The 20,519-nt window shown below is 36.5% G+C and overlaps 3 protein-coding genes across 4 annotated transcripts; all 3 read left to right on the forward strand.

Annotated features, from left to right (window-relative positions):
* The first annotated feature begins 975 nt into the window (after positions 1-975).
* Positions 976-1,816, forward strand: LOC113350691. Its single transcript, XM_026594822.1, has 3 exons — positions 976-1,097; positions 1,211-1,487; positions 1,604-1,816. The coding sequence occupies exons 1-3, from the start codon at positions 976-978 to the stop codon at positions 1,814-1,816; spliced, it is 612 nt and encodes a 203-aa protein (XP_026450607.1).
* Positions 1,817-2,727: 911 nt separating this feature from the next.
* On the forward strand, positions 2,728-6,085 carry LOC113347025 (pyruvate dehydrogenase (acetyl-transferring) kinase, mitochondrial-like). Its single transcript, XM_026590599.1, has 6 exons — positions 2,728-3,033; positions 4,490-4,748; positions 4,840-5,020; positions 5,149-5,296; positions 5,406-5,619; positions 5,757-6,085. The coding sequence occupies exons 1-6, from the start codon at positions 2,785-2,787 to the stop codon at positions 5,813-5,815; spliced, it is 1,110 nt and encodes a 369-aa protein (XP_026446384.1). The 5' UTR covers positions 2,728-2,784; the 3' UTR covers positions 5,816-6,085.
* A 1,015-nt stretch (positions 6,086-7,100) lies between these two features.
* Positions 7,101-11,584, forward strand: LOC113347027. 2 transcript variants are annotated; one of them, XM_026590601.1, is made up of 3 exons: positions 7,101-7,873; positions 8,320-9,883; positions 10,123-11,584. In XM_026590601.1, exons 1-3 carry the CDS (start codon positions 7,609-7,611, stop codon positions 10,136-10,138), a joined length of 1,845 nt encoding a protein of 614 aa, XP_026446386.1. In that variant the 5' UTR covers positions 7,101-7,608; the 3' UTR covers positions 10,139-11,584. The 2 variants fall into 2 exon arrangements, with proteins under 2 accessions (XP_026446386.1, XP_026446385.1); XM_026590600.1 differs by having other exon boundaries at positions 7,114-7,873; positions 10,001-11,579.
* The last annotated feature ends 8,935 nt before the right edge of the window (positions 11,585-20,519 follow it).

Here is a 20,519-nt window from a genome sequence, read left to right on the forward strand (position 1 = left end):
TATGTCCACGAATCAATACTGGAGGATGCTCCGATGTTTGAAATGATTCCAGAGAACAAATAAATCTCTATGGATTATGAGAGTGCATACGTGTTGATGGAAAGATCCTCCACACAGATTGATGATGCATTAGCATACACTGTTGCTCAAGAGATCATTGAGCATGATGACATCGAACCACGCTCTATTGCAGAATGTCAAAAAAGAGCAGACTGGCCTAAATGGGTTGAAATCCAGGAAGAATTAAATTTACTGGAAAATAGACAGGTATTTGGTGCGGCAGTGCTAACCCCACTAGGTGTAAAGCCCGTAGGACATAAATGGGTATTTGTCATAAAACGTAATGAGAAGAATGAAGTCTTGAGGTATAAGGCTCGCCTTGTGGCGCAAGGTTTCTCACAACGCCCTGGAATTGATTATGAGGAAACGTACTCTCCCGTAATGGACGTCATAACGTTCCACTACTTAGTTAGCTTGGTAGTTTCAGAAGGACTTGAAATACAACTTATGGATGTGGTTACAACATATCTCTATGGGGATCTAGATTCAGAGATATACATGAAAGTGCCTGATGGCCTTCCATTTCCCGAATTAAGTAACTCTAAACCACGGAGTGCATTTTCGATTAAGTTGAAACGCTCACTTTACGAATTAAAGCAATCCGGGCGGATGTGGTATACCCGTCTAAGTGATTATTTGATTGGGATGAGATATACAGATAATGAGTTATTCCCCTGCGTATTTATAAAGAAAACGAGTTCCTGATTTGCAATTGTAGTTGTTTATGTTGATGATATGAACATAATAGGTACTCTTGATGAAATAAGAGAAACCACAAGCTACTTGAAATCTGAATTTGAGATGAAAGATCTTGGGAAAACTCGGTTTTGTCTAGGACTTGAGCTAGAACACCGAGCCTGTGGAATACTAATCCACCGGTCTGTATATGTCCATAAGATACTCATGCAATTAAATATGGACAAGATGCATCCTGCTAGCACTCTCATGATTGGTCGAAGTTCAGATGTACAAAAGGATCCATTTCGTCCAAAGGAAGATGGCGAAAAGGTATTGGGAGCTGAAATTCCCTACTTAGTGTAATAGGCGCATTATTGTACTTAGCGCAATGTACTCGACCTGATATATCATTCTCAGTGAACTTGTTAGCTAGATATAGCTCAGCACCAACACAACGTCAAAATATTTTCAGATACCTGAAAGGAACCATTGACATGGGTTTATTCTATCCCTATGAAGAAGTAAGAAAGACCGCTAGTGAAAATGCAACTCCCTTCACTGAAACCCCAAATAATGTTTTGGTTGGTTTTGCTGATGCTGGGTACCTCTCCGACCCACATAAAGGTCGGTCACAAACTGGTTATGTTTTCACCATTGGAGACACACGATATCTTGGAGATCGACCAAGCAGACTCTTGTGGCTATCTCCACGAACCACTCTGAGATCATTGCCTTACACGAGGCAGTTCGTGAGTGTGTATGGTTAAAGTCTATCATTACACACATTCGAGGGACATGTGGTATGAGTTTTACCACTAATGAGCCAACTTGCATTTATGAGGATAATGCAGCTTGCATCGAACAGATGAAGCAAGGGTACATTAAGGGTGATAATATGAAACATATATCACCAAAGTTCTTTTACAATCAGCAACAACAGTCTCTTCTGAAAATTCAAGTCAGTCAAGTAAAATCTGATGAGAATGCGACAGGCCTATTTACTAAGTCATTGCCTAGATCGACTTTTGAAAAGCACGTCAAAAGTATCGGACTAAGAAAATTGTCTGAACTCCCTTGATTGCAATCAGGGGGGAGATGACGACATCAGGGGAGTATCTAATGATATGATGTCGACATCAGGGGGAGTGTTGAACCCTTTTTCCCTTCACCGAGTTTATTTTGTCTCAATGGGTTTTGTTACTCGGCAAGATTTTTAATGAGACAACAACAACACCAGAATTATGACTCCCCGATTGAGATTATCTTTTTCCCACAGGGTTTTTATATTTTAGGATTTTCTGAAGAGAAGTGCCTAGCGTTATGAAACAACTTTACTATGACTCAACACATTGTACTCTTTTCCCTTCGTCAAGGTTTTGTCCCATTGAGTTTTTCCTTGTCAATGTTTTAAGGAGGCAACACATTTGAAGTTCCGCTTTTGAACCGCACAAGGGAAAGTGTTATAGGGGTTATGGCTCATGGATGTACGGTCCATTAGTATATTAGCGTTTTTCCTTTACTCTTGTATAAATAAAATACTTACCTATGTAATCGGGTTCCCTACTCTGATCAATGAAAAGTTATTCTATCTTTTTTCTCTCTCTTATTCTTACCCAAATAGACGAACGTTTTTACTAAAGAAAACTTATCAAACTTTCTCAGCTGCCCAAAAACCTACGTATACAACACACGTACGCAAAGAAGAGGAGGTATTAATGGGAAAACGAAACAATTCGAAATCCGCAGGATCTGGTAAAAGTGACTAGCACTAGCATAGGATTGAGACCAGGGATATTGACACTTTACTTACTTTAGCCTTTCTTAAACAGGGAAATCAAAAAGACACTTCACATAGCAAAATAATAAAAAGATCTTTCAATCAATGCTAAATAGACCATTTTACCCATACATTATTGTTAAAACATTTAGCAATCAAAGGGTATAATCTGTCAAACTACTACCCTGTAATTAGTAAACAAGATCAATGTGTCTTCTTCTTCAGATTCATTCTTCTTTCAATTTCAGTTCAGTAACAATATTTTTTTAATGGCAGCTAAAAAATTATCTGAAACGTATTCAAAAAATTTAATTAATGAATTGAAAAAATGGGGTAAAATGAAAAGAACAGGAGTCAGTTTAAGATACATGACTGAGTTTGGATCAAGACCTACTGAAAAGAACTTACTCATTTCAGCTCAGTTTCTTCATAAAGAACTTGCTATTAGGATTGCTAGGAAAGCTCTTGAACTTGAGAAATTACCTTATGGATTGTCAGAGAAACCTGCTGTTTTGAAGGTATATACATTTCATTCATTTCTTCTTTTATTTACGTTTTCAGCTTGCTGGTTGGGTTCTTGTGTTTATCTGAATTTATGAGTTTATATCAATGCATTTTACCTTTTTATATATGTGGATTAATGGGGATGTCGTAAGTTATGTTTTTTTGATAGTCTTCTTAGGATAAATGGGATAAAGGTGATGAGTTATTTGTAGGTTTAGTCTTGATGGGAAACTATGTGTTTTCTTAAATTATACATATAATGAATGTGTTCGGTTTGTTGAATCTGCTAATTCATGGAGAATTTCTAATAGTACATTGAGGAAATTTGGGTTTGCAAACTGTAGTTTGTCTCGAATTGATTATATCTTACTTGGCTACTTGGTTGAATTTTAGTATTGGTCCATCTTTAAAATTGTGAATTTGAGGCTTCAATAGTTGAATGTCATTTACATTAGATTGATTGAATCAAGGAATTTGCATGTTGTTTATTATGTATGAGACTGATATGCTGATTCGTCCGGCGATGTTAGTTTGAATAAAGAGATCAATGCTCAGTGATACTAAGGATGACTTAGCTTTTACACAAACGATTAGGTCGATCAGATTGAGACATAGCTTAGTGGCTCATGCCTTAGCTTTGGGTGTTCTGTTGCTAGTGATTTTAGTTCATTTCCATGATTAGATACTATAAAGAGCTCTAGTTTAGAATTGAGGTATCAGGGACAAAAAAAGGGCAAATTACACATGATCACCAAAAGTAGCTACATGGAAAAATCTGATAAAAAAAATGCAAGAACAATGAACCTTCCCACTTTCATGAATGTGATCTCTTTTTCTTCTTCTTCAGGTTCATTCTTCTTGTTCTTCTTTAAATTCAATTCAGTTTTCACAAACAATGATTTAATGGCAGCTAAAAGATATACAAAAGATTTAATAAATTTAATTGCTGAATTGAGAAAATGAGGTAAAATGCAAAGGACAGGCATCAGTTAAGATGCATGACTGAATTTGGACCAGTACCTATTACAAAACACTTACTCTTTTCAGCTGGGTTTCCTCATAAAGAGTTTGCTATTAGAATTGCTAGAGAAGTTCTTTGACTCGAGATATTAGTACCTTATGGATTATCAGAAATGCCTTCTGGTATAATTCAGTCATTAGTTTATAGCTTATTTATTTTGTGATTTTATTCTTCATCGGAACCTTTGTGTTCATACGGTGTAAAAATTGATTGTCATAGGTTTGTTTGATCTAGATAATTCATTTGTAATAGTCCAATGGGAAAATTTAGACTCACAAGTTTTTGTTTTTCGCCAAATGTTGTATGTAGTTGTATGAATTGCTTGGTTATTTCAAATATATTTTACGTGGTTACTTGATCGAGTCTTGATAGTGGTCTATTTTTTTGAAGTTGAGGTCTGAATTTCATTTGCATTAGATTGATAATTTTAGTGAATTCGTATTTGATAGGTTCGAGATTGGTATGTTGATTCGTTCAGTGATGTACGTTCCTTTAAAGAGATCAGCGACACTAATGATGAGTTAGCTTTTACACAAACGATTAAGTCAATCAGATTGAAACATACCTCAGTGGCTCCTACCTTGGCTTTAGGTGTTCAACAGCTGAAGCAAGACCTCGGTCCAAAGATCAATATCCAAGATTTGAGCGAAATTCATCAGTTTCTTGACCGATTTTACATGTCAAGAATTGGGATCCGTATGCTTATTGGTTTGTCCCATTCTTTATTTTGTCAACTTTTTTTATCACGCATCTTCACCGACAATTTAGTATGACTGATCAAAATTTCATGAAAACTCAGGTCAGCATGTAGCTTTGCACGACCCCGATCCACTACCTGATTGTATAGGTTGCATTCATACAAGAATGTCTCCCTTGGAGGTAGCGCGAAATGCTAGTGAGGATGCCCGTTCTATTTGCTTAAGAGAGTATGGAAGCTCACCTGATGTTAAAATCTATGGCGACCACAATTTTACATTCCCGTAAGTTCCCTACTCTCCTTTACATTTTAGAGTTTGCTCTAAACTCAATATTCCAAGCTTTGAATGGGCAGCGCTCCACATCTTACAGACAACCGAGACCCATGTTTTATCATTTGCTTTTATGGCAGGTATGTTCCATCACACTTGCATCTTATGGTGTTTGAGTTGGTTAAGAACTCTTTACGTGCTGTTCAAGAGCGCTTCATGGATTCAGATGAGGTTGCACCTCCTATTAGAATAGTAGTTGCTGACGGGTTGCAGGATGTTACGATAAAGGTAATGCAGAGGCCAGCGGGTGTAACTAACTACATACAAAGATACCTGTTATAACTTTGTGTTGCAGATAGGTGATTAGGGATGTTTTTGCTTTCATTTTTGTATGTAGATATCAGATGAGGGGGGTGGTATACCAAGATGTGATCTCCCAAAATTGTTTTCTTATCTTTATAGTACAGCTAAAAGCCCATTGGACGAAAACATGACTATGTCATCATCTGATGCGGCAACAATGGCTGGGTATGGATGTGGGATTCCTATAAGCCGTCTCTATGCTCGATATTTTGGAGGTGATCTACAAGTTATTTCCATGGAAGGATATGGTAAGTGCAGTCATCATTGTTTCTTGTTGTTCTTAAAGCAACCTAACCCAAATATCTTACATGTCATGCTGTTGCTATTTCACTGTGAGTCAATTAAAATGTCCGTACATCTACGTAATAATTGTTATTTTTAACAGGAACTGATGCTTACCTCCATCTATCTCGTCTGGGTGATTCAGAAGAACCCTTGTCATGAATATATCTCCAACTATATTTAACAGAAATTCGAGAAGTACTTATTTCTTAATTCTAAGACAAGAGAAAAATAACAAGAAACAATTGAAAGAGGCTAGCTATCAGATTCTCATATATAATTCTGTTCAGTTTGTAAGTTTTTTCTGTTCAATCTTCATGCAATTCATGCTGGTAAGTCTTTCGATGTACTTCTAATCAGAATACAGTGGTTTCCCATTTAACGAATAATGTCAGTAGAACTTGGAATTTGGACAAAGTTTGAAACTGCTTTGGTAATATTGGTGCAAGTCATCTCTGCTATTGATATTCTCTCGTTCCGTTTTAAGTGCGATGAGCATGTTTGGCAGCTTACTAAAGAGGGCAGGTTCACTGTCAATTCCTTGTACAGGAAGATGAAAGATACTGGAAGGTCCCAAAACATAAACAACCCCAAATAGGACCTGATATGCGGAATGAATGTAATTCCCAGAATTGAAACTTTCTCATGGAAGTGTGAAATTCTGCCGGTTCATTAGCTGATATTCTTCCAAGTCTGCATGTTGTGTGTTGTTTATGGGGAGGAAACAATGGCCCAGCTGTTCATGAATTTTGTTTTTGCATGAACCTTTCTTTGGTGTTTTTCACAACTGTACTAAATTTTCTGATTGGTTTAATATTTGGTTCACCGGAAAAAACTGTGCCTTTTAGCATCATGTTGGCTAGGCTGAGTTTTGTGCCCTGGAGTCTTGGTACATCTGGAAAGCTAGGTGTACCTAAACCTTCCAACAGAAAGACTAGTAGCCACACTTTAGTTACCTACCAAATCACTTGCCACATAAACTGTTCTAAACATTACGAGCTTAGTAATCAGATCATCACTTGTAGCCATGTTCATGTAAAGCAGCAACCTGGGGTCACAGTTAGAATTCGTACCACCAAACAAATCCAAGCAGGACCTCCAGACGATATAAAATAGAATTCGTACGTTTCAAAAAGGTCACCGACAAAATATTTAACCCCCTGAATAACCATAATAAAATTCAGAAAGGATAAAAGGCATCGTCACATAAACGCGTAAATTTGCTTACAAGGACCCAATTGCATTACGTTCAAAAATACAAATACCTAAAATCTAACTGCTAGCTAGTTACTCAAATGACTCTTGTGGACTCACATGACAATATGGGTTAACTACCAACTAGCTAGCTACTCAAAATCAGCAAACTCTCTGGTGCGGAGATTCAAACATTAGTTGTTTCAAAAAGAAATTAAATTACTAAATAAACATTGGTATTTTCCTATATTTAGTATTTCCAAGGAAGCTAATAAAGACCGGAATCTTCAAGACGCTTTCGGATACAGAATCTAAAGAGTCTTCGCCGTATAAATTGGATTCCAAATCACTCATGATTATTTCAGGAATTTTCTTTGGGCCTGGTTATAAATAGTCATGTTTTTCTCTCTTCTGACTCAAGTCAATCAAGAAGCAGCCGGTCAGTCTCCTTGCCTCTTCCTCTTCTATTCTATTCAGCAGTTTCCTCTAGATCTGCTTGCCTACATGTCCCATTCCCACTTTTCAACCACTCTATAGTCTATCCTCCTCCTCCTCGTTTCTCTCTCCCCAAATCCAATCTTCTCTTCTTCTTCTTATATCTTCTTCTGAGAGAAGATTCAGGAGATCATCAGTAGTAGTAGTACTAGTTTTTTTTCTTTCTTTGTTTTGCTTTTTGAATTATGGATTTGGTTGTTGATGATAAAAGAATTAACAAAATCATCTAAAAAAAATCGAATTAGACGACGACGGCAGCGGCCGCGATGGGAGGAGAGGTGGTTATTGAAGGAGGTGCGGAAGCACAATATGTGAATGCAAAGACATCAGTATGGTGGGATATAGAGAATTGTCATGTACCTAAAGGATGTGAACCACATGCGATTGCACAGAATATAAGTTCTGCTCTTATTAAGATGAATTATTGTGGAGCGATTTCTATTTCTGCTTATGGTGATACTAATCGGATACCTATGTCTGTTCAACATGCTCTTTCCTCCACTGGAATCACTCTCAATCATGTTCCTGCTGGTAAACCCTTGATTTTCTTTATTCTTTTTTTTTTTTTTTAAAACTGTTTTTATGTTAGAATTTTCTAAATCTTGGGTATGAATTTAAAGTTACTGGAATTGAATTTTCAAAATTGATTAAGATGTTACCTAATAACGAAATAATAGAAGTAAAAGGAAGATTAGTCGAAGTTGAATTCTTGAAATTGGGGAAATTTTTTCCCAGTTTTGTTTTTAGGGTTTTAATTCTGATGTTTTAGTTCTTACTTGGAGGTATGTGCCCTGGATATTGCCAGTGAGAATTCAACTAGGGATCTCCTTCTAGTTGTTTATTCGGATGTTATAGTTGTTTGATGCTTCTCTTTGTGAAATTCGTTGTAGATGAATTTTTTTGATAACATAGATGTTTCTCTTTGTGAAATTGGTGATAGAATAAGTAACAATTGGAAATTTATTGTATGTCCGCAGGTGTGAAGGATGCTAGTGACAAAAAGATTCTTGTAGATATGTTGTTTTGGGCGGTGGACAATCCTGCACCCGCAAATTACTTGTTGATATCCGGTGATCGGGATTTCTCGAATGCGCTCCATCAATTACGTTTAAGGAGGTATAATATTCTTATAGCACAACCAATGTGTGCGTCTGCACCACTTCTTGCTGCGGCAAAGAGTGTTTGGCTTTGGACAAGCCTTTTAGCAGGAGGACCCCCACTTAAAAGTGGGGAAGCATCACAGTTGATTAGTAATGGGAATAGCTTAGGGAACACGGATACACACAAAAACAATAGTTCTGAAGACCCCTTGCAGATAAACGACCATGTAGATCATTCATCCGAAAACTTTTATGCAGAAGACCAGAACTCTTTTAGGAATGCTGGGGGTGTTGATTACAATAAAAATAAAGGGAAACAAGTTAGGAGGAACCCTAGTCAGCCAAATATGTCTAGAACGTCTAGTGTCCCGGTTGGTGTACAGGAAGGTCACTATAGTAATGGAGGTTACCCCCAACGTGGATATCCACAGACAAAGCCACATAAGGAAGCTCCTCATGAGTTCTTCGGTGCTAATAGGCCCAAATCTTTTTCAAGTGGGTCTATTCCCAATGTCAGTCAACCTAATTCCGTTCCATCTCATGGGTCTGTGCTCGGTTCCAATCCAGCTAATCCTGCTCCACATGAGTTCTACAGTGGTGTCAATAATCCTAGACCCTTCATGAATGGGCCTATTCCCAGTTTTAGTCAAGCTAATCATAATCCTATTTGGAATAACGGGAGTAACTATCCTAGCAGTCACCAGCATCACTATCCCCAACAACAAAGACTGAATAACTTTCCGTATCCTTCAAACTTTGGTCCCCCAAGTTTCCATCCACATGGTCCACATCCAGTACCTCCTAGAACTAATGTACACACCATTCCTTCAGGTCCTCCTACAAATATTCCTGAATTTAAATTAAGTATTTCTGAAAACCGCAACAATACACAGTATCGTCCCACTGGCATCCAGCCAGAGCCAAAATCACATTCTAAGGTGGATTCTGCAAACCCAAACATGAATGTACCACATCTATCTATGGTGCAGAACACCTCCAGTCAAGCCTCTGCCCCCTCGTCTTCTACTGCGACTGCTAACAGCCCTCCGGAGAATAACTCGTGCGGGGTTACAGGAAAGCGAGTGTTTTCGGAATATGAACAAGGTCTTGCAGGGATTGTTATACTTGCTTTGGCTACCTTAGAAACAGACAAGATGCAACCAACTGAAATGAATATAACTGATTGTATTCGCCATGGTGATCTTAAACACAGTAATATAGACGTTAAGAAAGCCCTAGATTCTGCTATTGAGCAAGAGGTGGTTGAAAAACAGACTGCTGGTGCCTCACAATATTATGTTCCTAAAGGTAAGAAGGTCTGGGGATGCATGAATCCCCTAGGTGGCAGTCTCAAACAGTACCCAAAACCTTTATGGGACGGAATCCAGAAATTTCTTACATCTCCTGACGGGCGGTCTAAAATTATGGCTACTCAAAGCAGGTACCTTTGTTTTTTTCCAATTGGTGCATCCAATTATTTTGATTTTGAATTTCAAATGCCATTATTAGGACTATCTCTGGTAGTGAATACTAAGTGTATGCTTTAACCACTGAACAGGTATGAAGCGGCCACTGTTCTAAAGAACGAGTGCTTGAAAGATCTTGTTTTGGTTCAAATTATTCAAATTCTGACTATGTTAATCAACGTCAAGAGGTGGATTATAACTCATGCTTCTTCAGGTTGGCAGCCAGTTAGTATCACTCTAAAAGAGATCAGCACTGATTCACATCCCAAGACAGCTCAGGTATCATTAAATTGGAAACCAGTTAATAATACCCCTAAAGGGACTAATGGAGAATCAACTCAAGTATCATTGAATTGGCAGCCAGTTAATACTACCCCTAAAGAGACTAACGGGGAACCAACTCAAGTAGCATTGTGGCAGCCAGTTAATAATACCCCTAAAGAGACTAATGAGGAATCAACTCCCAAGATTGGGGCTTGATTCGGTTCGATATTAGTACTAGCAAGGGACCTTGGAAGCAAAACAAATTACTACGGTACATTTGACATCTTAGGTGGGTCTCTTTGGAAATTAAATTTTATAGTTTGTTTAGTCTATTTTAAGTAGGAAGGAATGTCGGAGCCGTCATCGTCTTTATGTGGTGAAGCAAGGGAGCAGGTATGCTGCACGTTTCAAATATCTGAAAGGGTGAAATGTTTTACAGATATTTTAGGTTACTTTGAACAGAGTATACTTTACACAAGAATGGAAAAGGTACATTCTCCTTTGCACTAGATAGTTCTCCATTCTCGAAATCTGATCTATCGACTTATTTTAGGTCTGCAAAAATGGGTTTTAGCCTGTAGTGCAGGATTTTTTCAGAATCAAGGACGTATTAGAATAATTTGTCGGAAAATATGCTACTTATTCAGTTTATAAAGCATCACGGATACCTGTCTCACAAGGAACTAGTTTTATCATCAAAACCAATCAAGCAAAGGATAGCTCGTAAACTCTATCCTGTATAATTTATTATCTTAGCAAGATGCGTCACTGTGGGAAGAAGGTTTTTTTCCGGTATTCAAATTATGTCACTACTAAGGGAAGATGATGTTTCGAAGTTCATTGTGCCAGAGGGATAAAGTAGGTAGCATGACGAATTGTTTCTGTTACCAAGGGAAGAAGGTTTGTTCTGGTATTTTATCTAAAGAGAAGATGGTTTGAAGTTCATGGATTGTGCTGGACTCGGAGGAAGTAGGAAGGTGACAAACTATTCTAATCATTGGGATCTTTGAAAATGGTGATAAAAAAAGCAGTGCACAAGTGGCATTGTCAACTGTCATCTCAAGCGTTATTATTCGTGTATGACTTGGCCATTCTGAACCAAGATTTTATGTTTCTCTTGTTATCGCTTTTATAATCCCACTTGCCGCCCATACCTCGATTGTCATTGATTGTTCATTTCAAACAGGAAGCCTATTGTCCCTATGAAATTGCATTATTTTTTTGAATGGAAGGAAGTGAACCAGTGACCTCCATCAATATAATAAAGTGGTTTTGTGTTGTCACTTTCTTCGCATCCACGTTGCCTGCGAAAGTGAACCAGAATTAGAATTATTGATTATATAGGATCACTGTATTATCTTGTGTTGTAATTCGAAATGAATAAAATAAATTAAATCTTATTTGAATTCACTAAGATTAATACTCCCCATCGGAAGTTGTTTCGAAAAATATATATGTTGATAATGACGAAGATTCTTATGTCACAAAATAGATAAATATTGGACACTCCATTCCAAAAATTATTAATTTATTTAGGCTTCATAACATATCCATCTTATCCCACAAGTAAAGTTGTGGATGATATTTAGAGTGTGTAAGTTTTTTGTGTTGCCTCATTATTCAACCAACTTGCAAAAGTGGATGACCCATATACATCAATGCTACGATGACTGACTACTAAATGACTTCCTCTTAAATTTAATCAATATGCGCACTACCTCATCAAAGTAATAAAATATTATCGTTCCATCATATGTGTCATTAAATCTCTGAATCTTAAACAATGAGTTCCATCAATGTATACAGTTGTTATGAGTTGTCACTTCCTTCCAACAGAGCTCCCTGACCACCCATCCAAAAAAATAATTCACTTTCATAGGGACTTCCTGTTAGGGGTGATATTCATCTCCCTTCTCTATCCTTTAATATTTTTGTAATGGTGACATCTTATATCACATCTAACACAAAAGTAGAGTGTAAATATAGTCTGCCATAGGTTGAATAATTGTTATCTTGAGCAAATAATAAAATTGTATATGGATGGGTAGTGACCATCAAACGTGATTATGACATGGTAGGATGTCTAGTTGAGACGCCAAACCATTAGTCGTCCCCTATGTGACGGCAATTTTTGGGAACTCTATAAATAGAGTTTCATTCATCCTAATTCAAACACACCAACAAACTATTAGTTTTATCTCCTACTGATATATTTTTTGTATTTTATCAGTTTGTTTTAAGTTAAAAAAGAATGGCTAGATTTGGATGCGTCGAGGATGTTGCACTTATTGGTGTCTGGTGTGCGGTTTCCAGTGATCCAATACTAGGAAATGACCAAGATGGCAGTACCTTTTGGGCCCGAGTTAGAGTCGAATATGGAACCGCATGGCACAATGACACCGTTAGAAGTAGCAAGGGGCTGCAACAGAGGATTAACATGTTGAAAAGAGAAGTGAAAAGATATGTAGCTCATGTAAGGGCTTTGAAAACGCGGGGGTACCAAAATACACCACCACCTTTTTCTTAGGCAACCTGTACGGACAAACTCAAATATAATTCCGAGAATTCAATTTAATGAATCTCAATGAAGAAAGAATATTCAAAGTTATATCTCCATCTCACAATCAGAACATTTACAGAGGCAAGCCCGTGAATCTGATTTGCGGGTGAGAGTACTTGGTGATTTCAAAGATCAATTTCCAAATATCAATCATGTCATATCCAAAAAACAAGGATGGATATATCTATTTTGATTGATTAACGCACAACCTGTGATATTTCAATTATAAAGATAAACAATATAATGCGGAAAAGAAATAACACAGACAACAGAAGTTTTGTTAACGAGGAAACCGAAAATGCTGAAAAACCTCGGGATCTAGTCTAGATTGAACACTAAAATGTATTAAGCCGCTACAGACACTAGCCTACTATCAATTAACTTCGGGCTGGAATGTAGTTGAGACCGAATCAAACCCTCCCAGCAATCCAGTTACGGTCGCATTCCTTATGCCTCTTGAATCCTGGAAGGACTCTGCGCAATTGATTCCCTTAGCTGACGTCACACCAACTAAGAGTTGCTTCAACTCAATTGAAGATTTAAACCAATATCCCTCCCACAAATAAGCCTATATGTGATTTCCTTTACGATCAAAAAGTTAGATCAAGGTGATGGAAATCGATAGCAATAGACAAAGTCTAGCTAACCTCAAAATCTGAACTTATGAAACCCGAAATGCATCCTAAATTATTATTCACCTCACAAGTATAAAACTTTTGGAATCAACAAAGTCTGAGACGAAGAGAACTTTGATGATTTCTATATATCTTGTTCAAGTGAACAACTCAACAATTGAACAAGATCAGGATACTCGAGCTATCAGATAAACAATAGATAGATCTGGCTTCACAAATCCCTATGGAGTCTTTGTAGTCGCTAAACCCTAAAAGGGTTTTAGAAAGAGGAAGACTCTAGTATTACAACTAGGACACACCAAGAAAATTTGTGTCGGGATTTAAAGATCCCAGTTGTTTGAGGTTTCCTTTTTATAGACATTCAAAGCATATGTTGCTTTAGGTTTAAGCTAAGATAGCTTTGGAACTAAACAAACAATATCCACTATTAGATAAATCTTTGAATCTGATTAATATAATCAAGATATACACTCTGGTTTGGGATGAAACGTAACCGAACCGTGTATAAGACCGCGCTCATGAATGGTTAACCGAAGCTATCCAACTGAACTATAAGCTTGAGCATTTTCATAAACACTAAAGACTTAACTCGAAACACAATCATGTGATCAAATATGTCTATGGTGTTTTTAGAGATTATTCAAATGCAAATTATCTCAGAGAAATAATTCATGTGCATAATAATTTAACCGACATGGTAAGTAGGCGTACAAGGTACAATCACTAACCTGTTCATGAACAATTATGTCACGGTACGTGTACCGGTATGTAAATCTTAAGACATAACCGAGTTCTGGAGTTCACGGAACTTTTTCGTTATGCGTATCGGTATGGATACCATTTAAACATAATGAGTTTCGGAGTCCACAAAAATTTTGTGGTATGCATACTTGTATGGATACTATTTAAACATAGCCACGTTCCGGAGTCCACATAAATTTTCTGGTACATGTACCGGTATTGATACCAAACCGGTTCCGTAACTACAGTTCCTTTATAGTACGCGCACTGGTTTGCGTACCAATCCTGATTCACGAGTTCACAGACTTTTAAAGGTGTGCATATGAATATGCGTACCATACATATGTTTGTCGACATATAGCTACTTTGTTTCGTGTACTGAGTACATGCATTACGGCTTCAGACTTATAATTGTTTTTCTAGTTTGTAAGACCGATGTGTACACTATCACTATCTTGTTAGAGCACTGCTCGTTCGAACTCGCAAGCGTTTCTATCTCAATCTTGTTTGTCAAGTTTAGTTGATCAAAACTATATACTTGATTTCTAGTCTACTTATAGCTATGTCTCGGATTATGATAGAAGTGTGTAGTTGAGCTTTAGACTTCATGGCGTTCACCAATTTAAGAAGAAGATCTACTGAAGATCTTGGAGGAACTTCATCGATAAAAGGTATGTGGAGACTAAAACTTATCTATCACTCATAAGTCTATTCTATTTTATCTTCTAATGAGACTAAGTCGTATATCTATATAGACTTTTTCATTATAGACATTTGATATTTCGAACGGAGTTTATCTCGTTTATCTATTTTCTCGAAATACATGTTGGAAGCTTTTAGCTTTAGCTAAGTTCATCGTATACTTGACGTGTTTAGTTGGCGACAATTTATTTGTTAGAAACTAAATATTAAGTTAAAGATGGTCATGTAAAAATTACCTTGAACATCTTACATGATTTGTGTGAGACAATCATTTGATGTCAACTTGGGAAGTTTCGTATTGATCGATTAATCACTTGAAAATTACTTGAAGCTAGTGGTATGTGTAAGATTACCATTATTTTCTTACAAGGATGTTTCAATAATTAAATGAGAGTTTTAGAACGACTACCATGTCTGGATATAATACACGTTGTACACTTTGTATGCTAACTGTGCAAGTCTAGTTCAAGTCCATAACTATTGTTGACGAACTTTGTTTGCGAACTGTTTTAATTGTGAAAAGGTCCGGAGCTGTTGTTTGAGTACCCTGTTTGTGAATTTCTAGACAAGGCCAAGTCCATAGCTGATGTTTGCGTATGGACAAAGCCAAAGTTCAGAACTGTTGTTCGCAAACTGATGTTAAGTACGTGAACACAGTGGTTAACTTCTAAAATAGGTAAGTGTGATTTTCATACTCATGAACTCAGGTTCGTTGGTGAACTAAAGTCCCTGTAACTTTAATGATATAAGGTATGTGAACTAGTTTTATAAACCGTGGTATTATGTTCATGAATTGGTTCTTGTATAAGTACTTTGTACAATTACAAACCAAACCGATTTTTTTTCAAATTGTTCATATATATTTCTATTAGATGATGAAGTTGTTCAAACCGATTTATGAATTAAGGAATGTAATCTTTGCAAACTGTGGCTTAATGTTCATGAATTGATTCTTACGAATCAATCCGATTTTGATTCAATTGGTTCATATATATTTCTGTGAAATAGTGAACAATTGAACAACTTTATTTGAAACACAATTAGATTCATTTGAGTATCTATCATGATTGATTGATCATCATATTTGGTTTAGAAGTGTTAATATTATTGAGCCAACAAGGTATACACGTTTGGGTACGATTCATCCATATCTAAATATAGGTATATTTCATTTGTGTGTATCAAGATAATACCATATAACGGTGGATATAGATTGCTTAATTTCTAAGCAGACTTAGCTTGAATCTTAAATCAAGAATTTACATAGCGGTGAATATCAATTGGTTTGTTACTAAGCTATCTTAGCTTTGATTGTAAGCAACCCTGATTTGAAAGGATATATAAGGGAGAACTCTAGCATCTGGGAAACCTAATCACGACACTTCCATGTGTCATAGTTGCAAACTAGAGTCGATTCTCCTTTAACCTAGGTTTTCCAAAATCATTACTAGGTTAACGACTTGAAGACTTCATTTGGGATTCGTGAAGCCAGATCCAACTATTTTCTTTGTATTTGCGTATTCTTATCTTACTTATTCTATCGTATTGAGTTTTATCTTCTCTAAGATTTACTCGAGATTCATCCCCGATAGGTAAGATATAAAAAATAATCACAACAGTTATTCGTCTCGGACTCTTGTGATTCCGCAATAACTTCTTCTGTTAATCAGTTAGGTTATTGTAAGGTGACTAATATTTCTAGGCTTCTTTTCGAGAGTATAAGACCGGATTATTAGTTAAGTTTCCTGTTCACCTTGATTTATCTAAAGACGGAAACAAAACCAGAATAAACATATATGTGGGAGACAGATTTGTTTATAAGTCTTCGATTTTGGGTCGTAGCAACTCTTAGTTATGGGTGAGATCAGCTAAGGGAATCAAGCGTGTAGAGTCCTGCTGGGATTCAAGAGGCGTAAGGAACGCGACTGTACCTTAATCGGTGTGAGATTTGGTTAGGGCTCAACTACATTCTAGTCCGAAGTTAAATTGTAATAGGCTAGAGTCTGTAGAGGCTAATACAGTGTGGTGTTCAAATCTGGACTAGGTCCTGGGGTTTTTATGCATTCGCAGTTTCCTCGTTAACAAAATTTCTGGTGTCTGTGTTATTTCTTTTCCGCTTTATATTTTTTTATATAATTGAAATATCACAGGTTGTGCGTATTTCAATAACAATTGATAAATCCGACCTTGTTTGTTGGATAAAAATTGATTGACACTTGGGTATTGGTCTTTGGTACCGTTCAAGTTATTCTCACATCAATCAGGGTCACGGATTTCTATCTGTTCGATTTGTTGATTGTATTGAGAAAAGATAAATTTCATTGATACATTTCTTGATTGAGTCTCACTTTTAAGTTGGTGTTCTTGGAATTGTATTTGAGTTTAGTCTATACAGATTTCCGAACGAAATATTATACCCCTGCGTTTTCAATTGGTATCAGAGCAGGCAAACACGCTAAGACCTCATAAGTCCGTGTTTGTAGCAATATGACTTTATAGATAGTAACACTATCTCAAATGACGCATCACTAGTATACAAACATTCAGATTTGGTTCAAAGCTTGGATTCACAATGGATTATCAGAAGACCTCTTTAGATCTACAAACGGTCTAAAGATCCCGCTGAAACTTAGATCTAGTTTGAGTGAATCTTATATCAGAAGAGAAGATTCTCAAGCATAAACAAACTAGGTGCAATCAAAGTTCAACCACCGTTAGTCAATCAATTCAACCGAAAACTAATAATAAACTGCAATTATCTAGTTTCCCACCAACGGTACTCGTAGAGCTTCCCAATCCCAAAGAAGTCTTTAAAACGAGCGGTCGTAAGAGATTTCGCCTAATTAGGGTACTTTCCTCTCCGAATAGGCGGCTCCACCAGTAACAACACAACTAGGTAGTTTTGTTGGCCCTGAGGATTAGTTTGCTTGAAATGCAAAATTCAATATTTATATACCAAGGAATTTCCAAAACCGAAAATATTCTCAAGATATGCAATATATTTCCAAATTCGGTTTTCATAATTCCTGGAAATGCTCTGTCCAAATATTGACCGAAATCTCAGTAGAAAATCTCCAATTAGTAAATGCACATTACCAATTTTTATTTTCTAAAGATATGCATTTTAATTGTTGGAAATGAAAAGCATATAAAATTAAAAACCTTAATTAAAAGATTCTCAATTTGTTTCGATCCGGGATTCTTTCCTTTGGCTATTAAGGAATATCTTTGAACAATAAATGCACATGTTCAAAGTATGTCGACATCTTTACTTTGTAAATCCTTTTTCATATTTACAATCTTGGAACCGATTTGACACACTTCCAAACAAGTTTAGAATTGGTTCATCTGATTTCCAAGAACTATGTGATTTTTCAAAAACATTCGATCACCATTAATGGGTTTAACGGTTCTACCTCCATGTGGGTAATAGGATCGGGCACACTAGTTACCAAAAGTTGGTTGACTAGGTACTAGGATTGGTTACCACATATATATGGCATAAACTTGTATTCTGTTGCACAAGTTATAGGATCGGTCACACCAATTACTAAAACTTGTTCACCTACTACAAGGATCGATTACAAATCTTGTGATTAGTCCCAACAAAGGAATGCAATCTTTGCAAACCATGGCTATATTATTCATGAACTTAAAACAACAAATCAATAAGGAATGCAATCTTTGCAAATGATGGCTATATTGTTCATGAATTGATTCAAGTGAATCAAACCGATTTTTGTGTCTATCCATAAAGAGGTAAGCAATTTAACAACTCTTCAACTAGTTCTTATGAGTCATTTGAACTAGTTACGTGAAGAAGATGAATATGGTTAATATGGAAGTACTCATATGGCTAACCATTGGTTAACTATTTGTGAACCAACTATGTGCACACGTTTAGGTACGGTTACTCAAACCTAAATGAAATACATTTCATTTGTGTTTGACAAGCTAAGTTTCGATCTAACGGTTGAAAGATATTAACTTGGTTAAATCAGGTTTTTCATTTAACGGTGAAAATTGAATGCTTTGTTACCAAGGTAACTTGGATTGCAAACCCTGATTTGAAACTATATAAAAGACACATCTATCAACTGGAAAAACTAATCTCCACACCTCCTGTGTGATACTAGTTGATTTTGCTAGAGTCGATTCTCCTTTAACCTTAAGTTTCTTCTCGAGGCCCTGTAGGTTAACGACTGAAAGACTTTATTGGGATTGTGAAGTCAGACGAAACTACTTCTCTTGTAGTTGAGCGATCTGATCTTGCCATTTTATATCGTACGACTTCAATAATTGACTTGAGATAATATCTCCGATAGGGCAAGATAAAAAAGAAATCACAAACATCTTCGTCTCATCGTTTGTGATTCCGTAATATCTAGTTTCGTTACCATACGATTTAGATTATTGTGAGGTGATTGATAATTCTAGGCTGTTCTTCGGGAATATAATTTCGGGTTATCAATTGGTTCATGTTCACCTTGATTTTATCAAAAGACGGAACATAACTCTTAGGTTTATCTTCGGGAGACAGATTTATCTATCATCATAGACTTTTCTGTGTGATACAGATTTGTTTATTAAAGTCTTCGAATTTGGGTGTAGCAACTCTTGGTTATGGGTGAGATCAGCTAAGGGAAAATCAAGTGCGTAGTATCCTGCTGGGATCAAAGACGTAAGGAGCGCAACTGTACCTTGAATCAGTGTGATATTGATTAGGGTTCAACTACAGTCCAGACCGAAGTTAGTTTGTAGTAGGCTAGTGTCTGTAGCGGCTTTATACAGTGTGGTGTTCAATCTGGACTAGGTCCCGAGGTTTTTATGCATCTGCGGTTTCCTCGTTAACAAAATTTCTGGTGTCTGTGTTATTTCTATTCCGCATTATATTTTGTTATATAATTGAAATATCACAGGTTGTGTGTTAAGATCAATCAATTAGAATATCCAAACTTTGGTTGTTGATTTAAATTGATTGACACTTGGATATTGGTCTTTGGTACCATCCAAGTTTATCTCTCTAGTATTTGATAAAGACTCGCAAATTTCCATTTGCTTGAGTAAAGATCGAATCGAGAGATTGAGATATTAACTCCTTGATATACTTTTTATCTAGATTGAGTTTGACTGTCTAGTTGATTCTCTAGAAAGTATATTGGAGTTAGTCCATACAGATTGCTAATCGAAATATTGGGTGAGGTTGTTAGACCCCCATTTTTTCACTTGTTAACCTACTACAAGGCTCGATTACACATCTTGTGATTAGTCCCAACCAAGTTTTAGGATCGGTCACCCAATGACTAGGAATGGTCACACCAATTACATGTATCAATCGTACCATGTCAGGTGATTACTTAAGATTGGTTTCACTAATAAAAGTCATACCAATACAAAAGTCAGGCCTTGTGAATAGTTTTACCAAGATACATAAACAAGTTATGAGCGGTTATACAAACACACATATCGGTAATCTAAAGATTTGCAATGAATAAAAATATCAACAAACCTAGCGATTTCCCTTTCGATTCATAAAACAAGTTTATGAATTGTACTTCCTTTAAACGAATGTAAAACATTGTTTCCTAGGACGAAATATTCACCCATACCCATACACATGATCACAATAGCATTCATACGATTATTTCGATGTCTTATATACGAAGTTCAAAAGATAGACGTTATACTTCGTATTATAATTCCTAATAG

The sequence above is a fragment of the Papaver somniferum genome, chromosome 2 (genome assembly GCF_003573695.1).
Source record: "Papaver somniferum cultivar HN1 chromosome 2, ASM357369v1, whole genome shotgun sequence".
Lineage (NCBI taxonomy): Eukaryota > Viridiplantae > Streptophyta > Magnoliopsida > Ranunculales > Papaveraceae > Papaver > Papaver somniferum.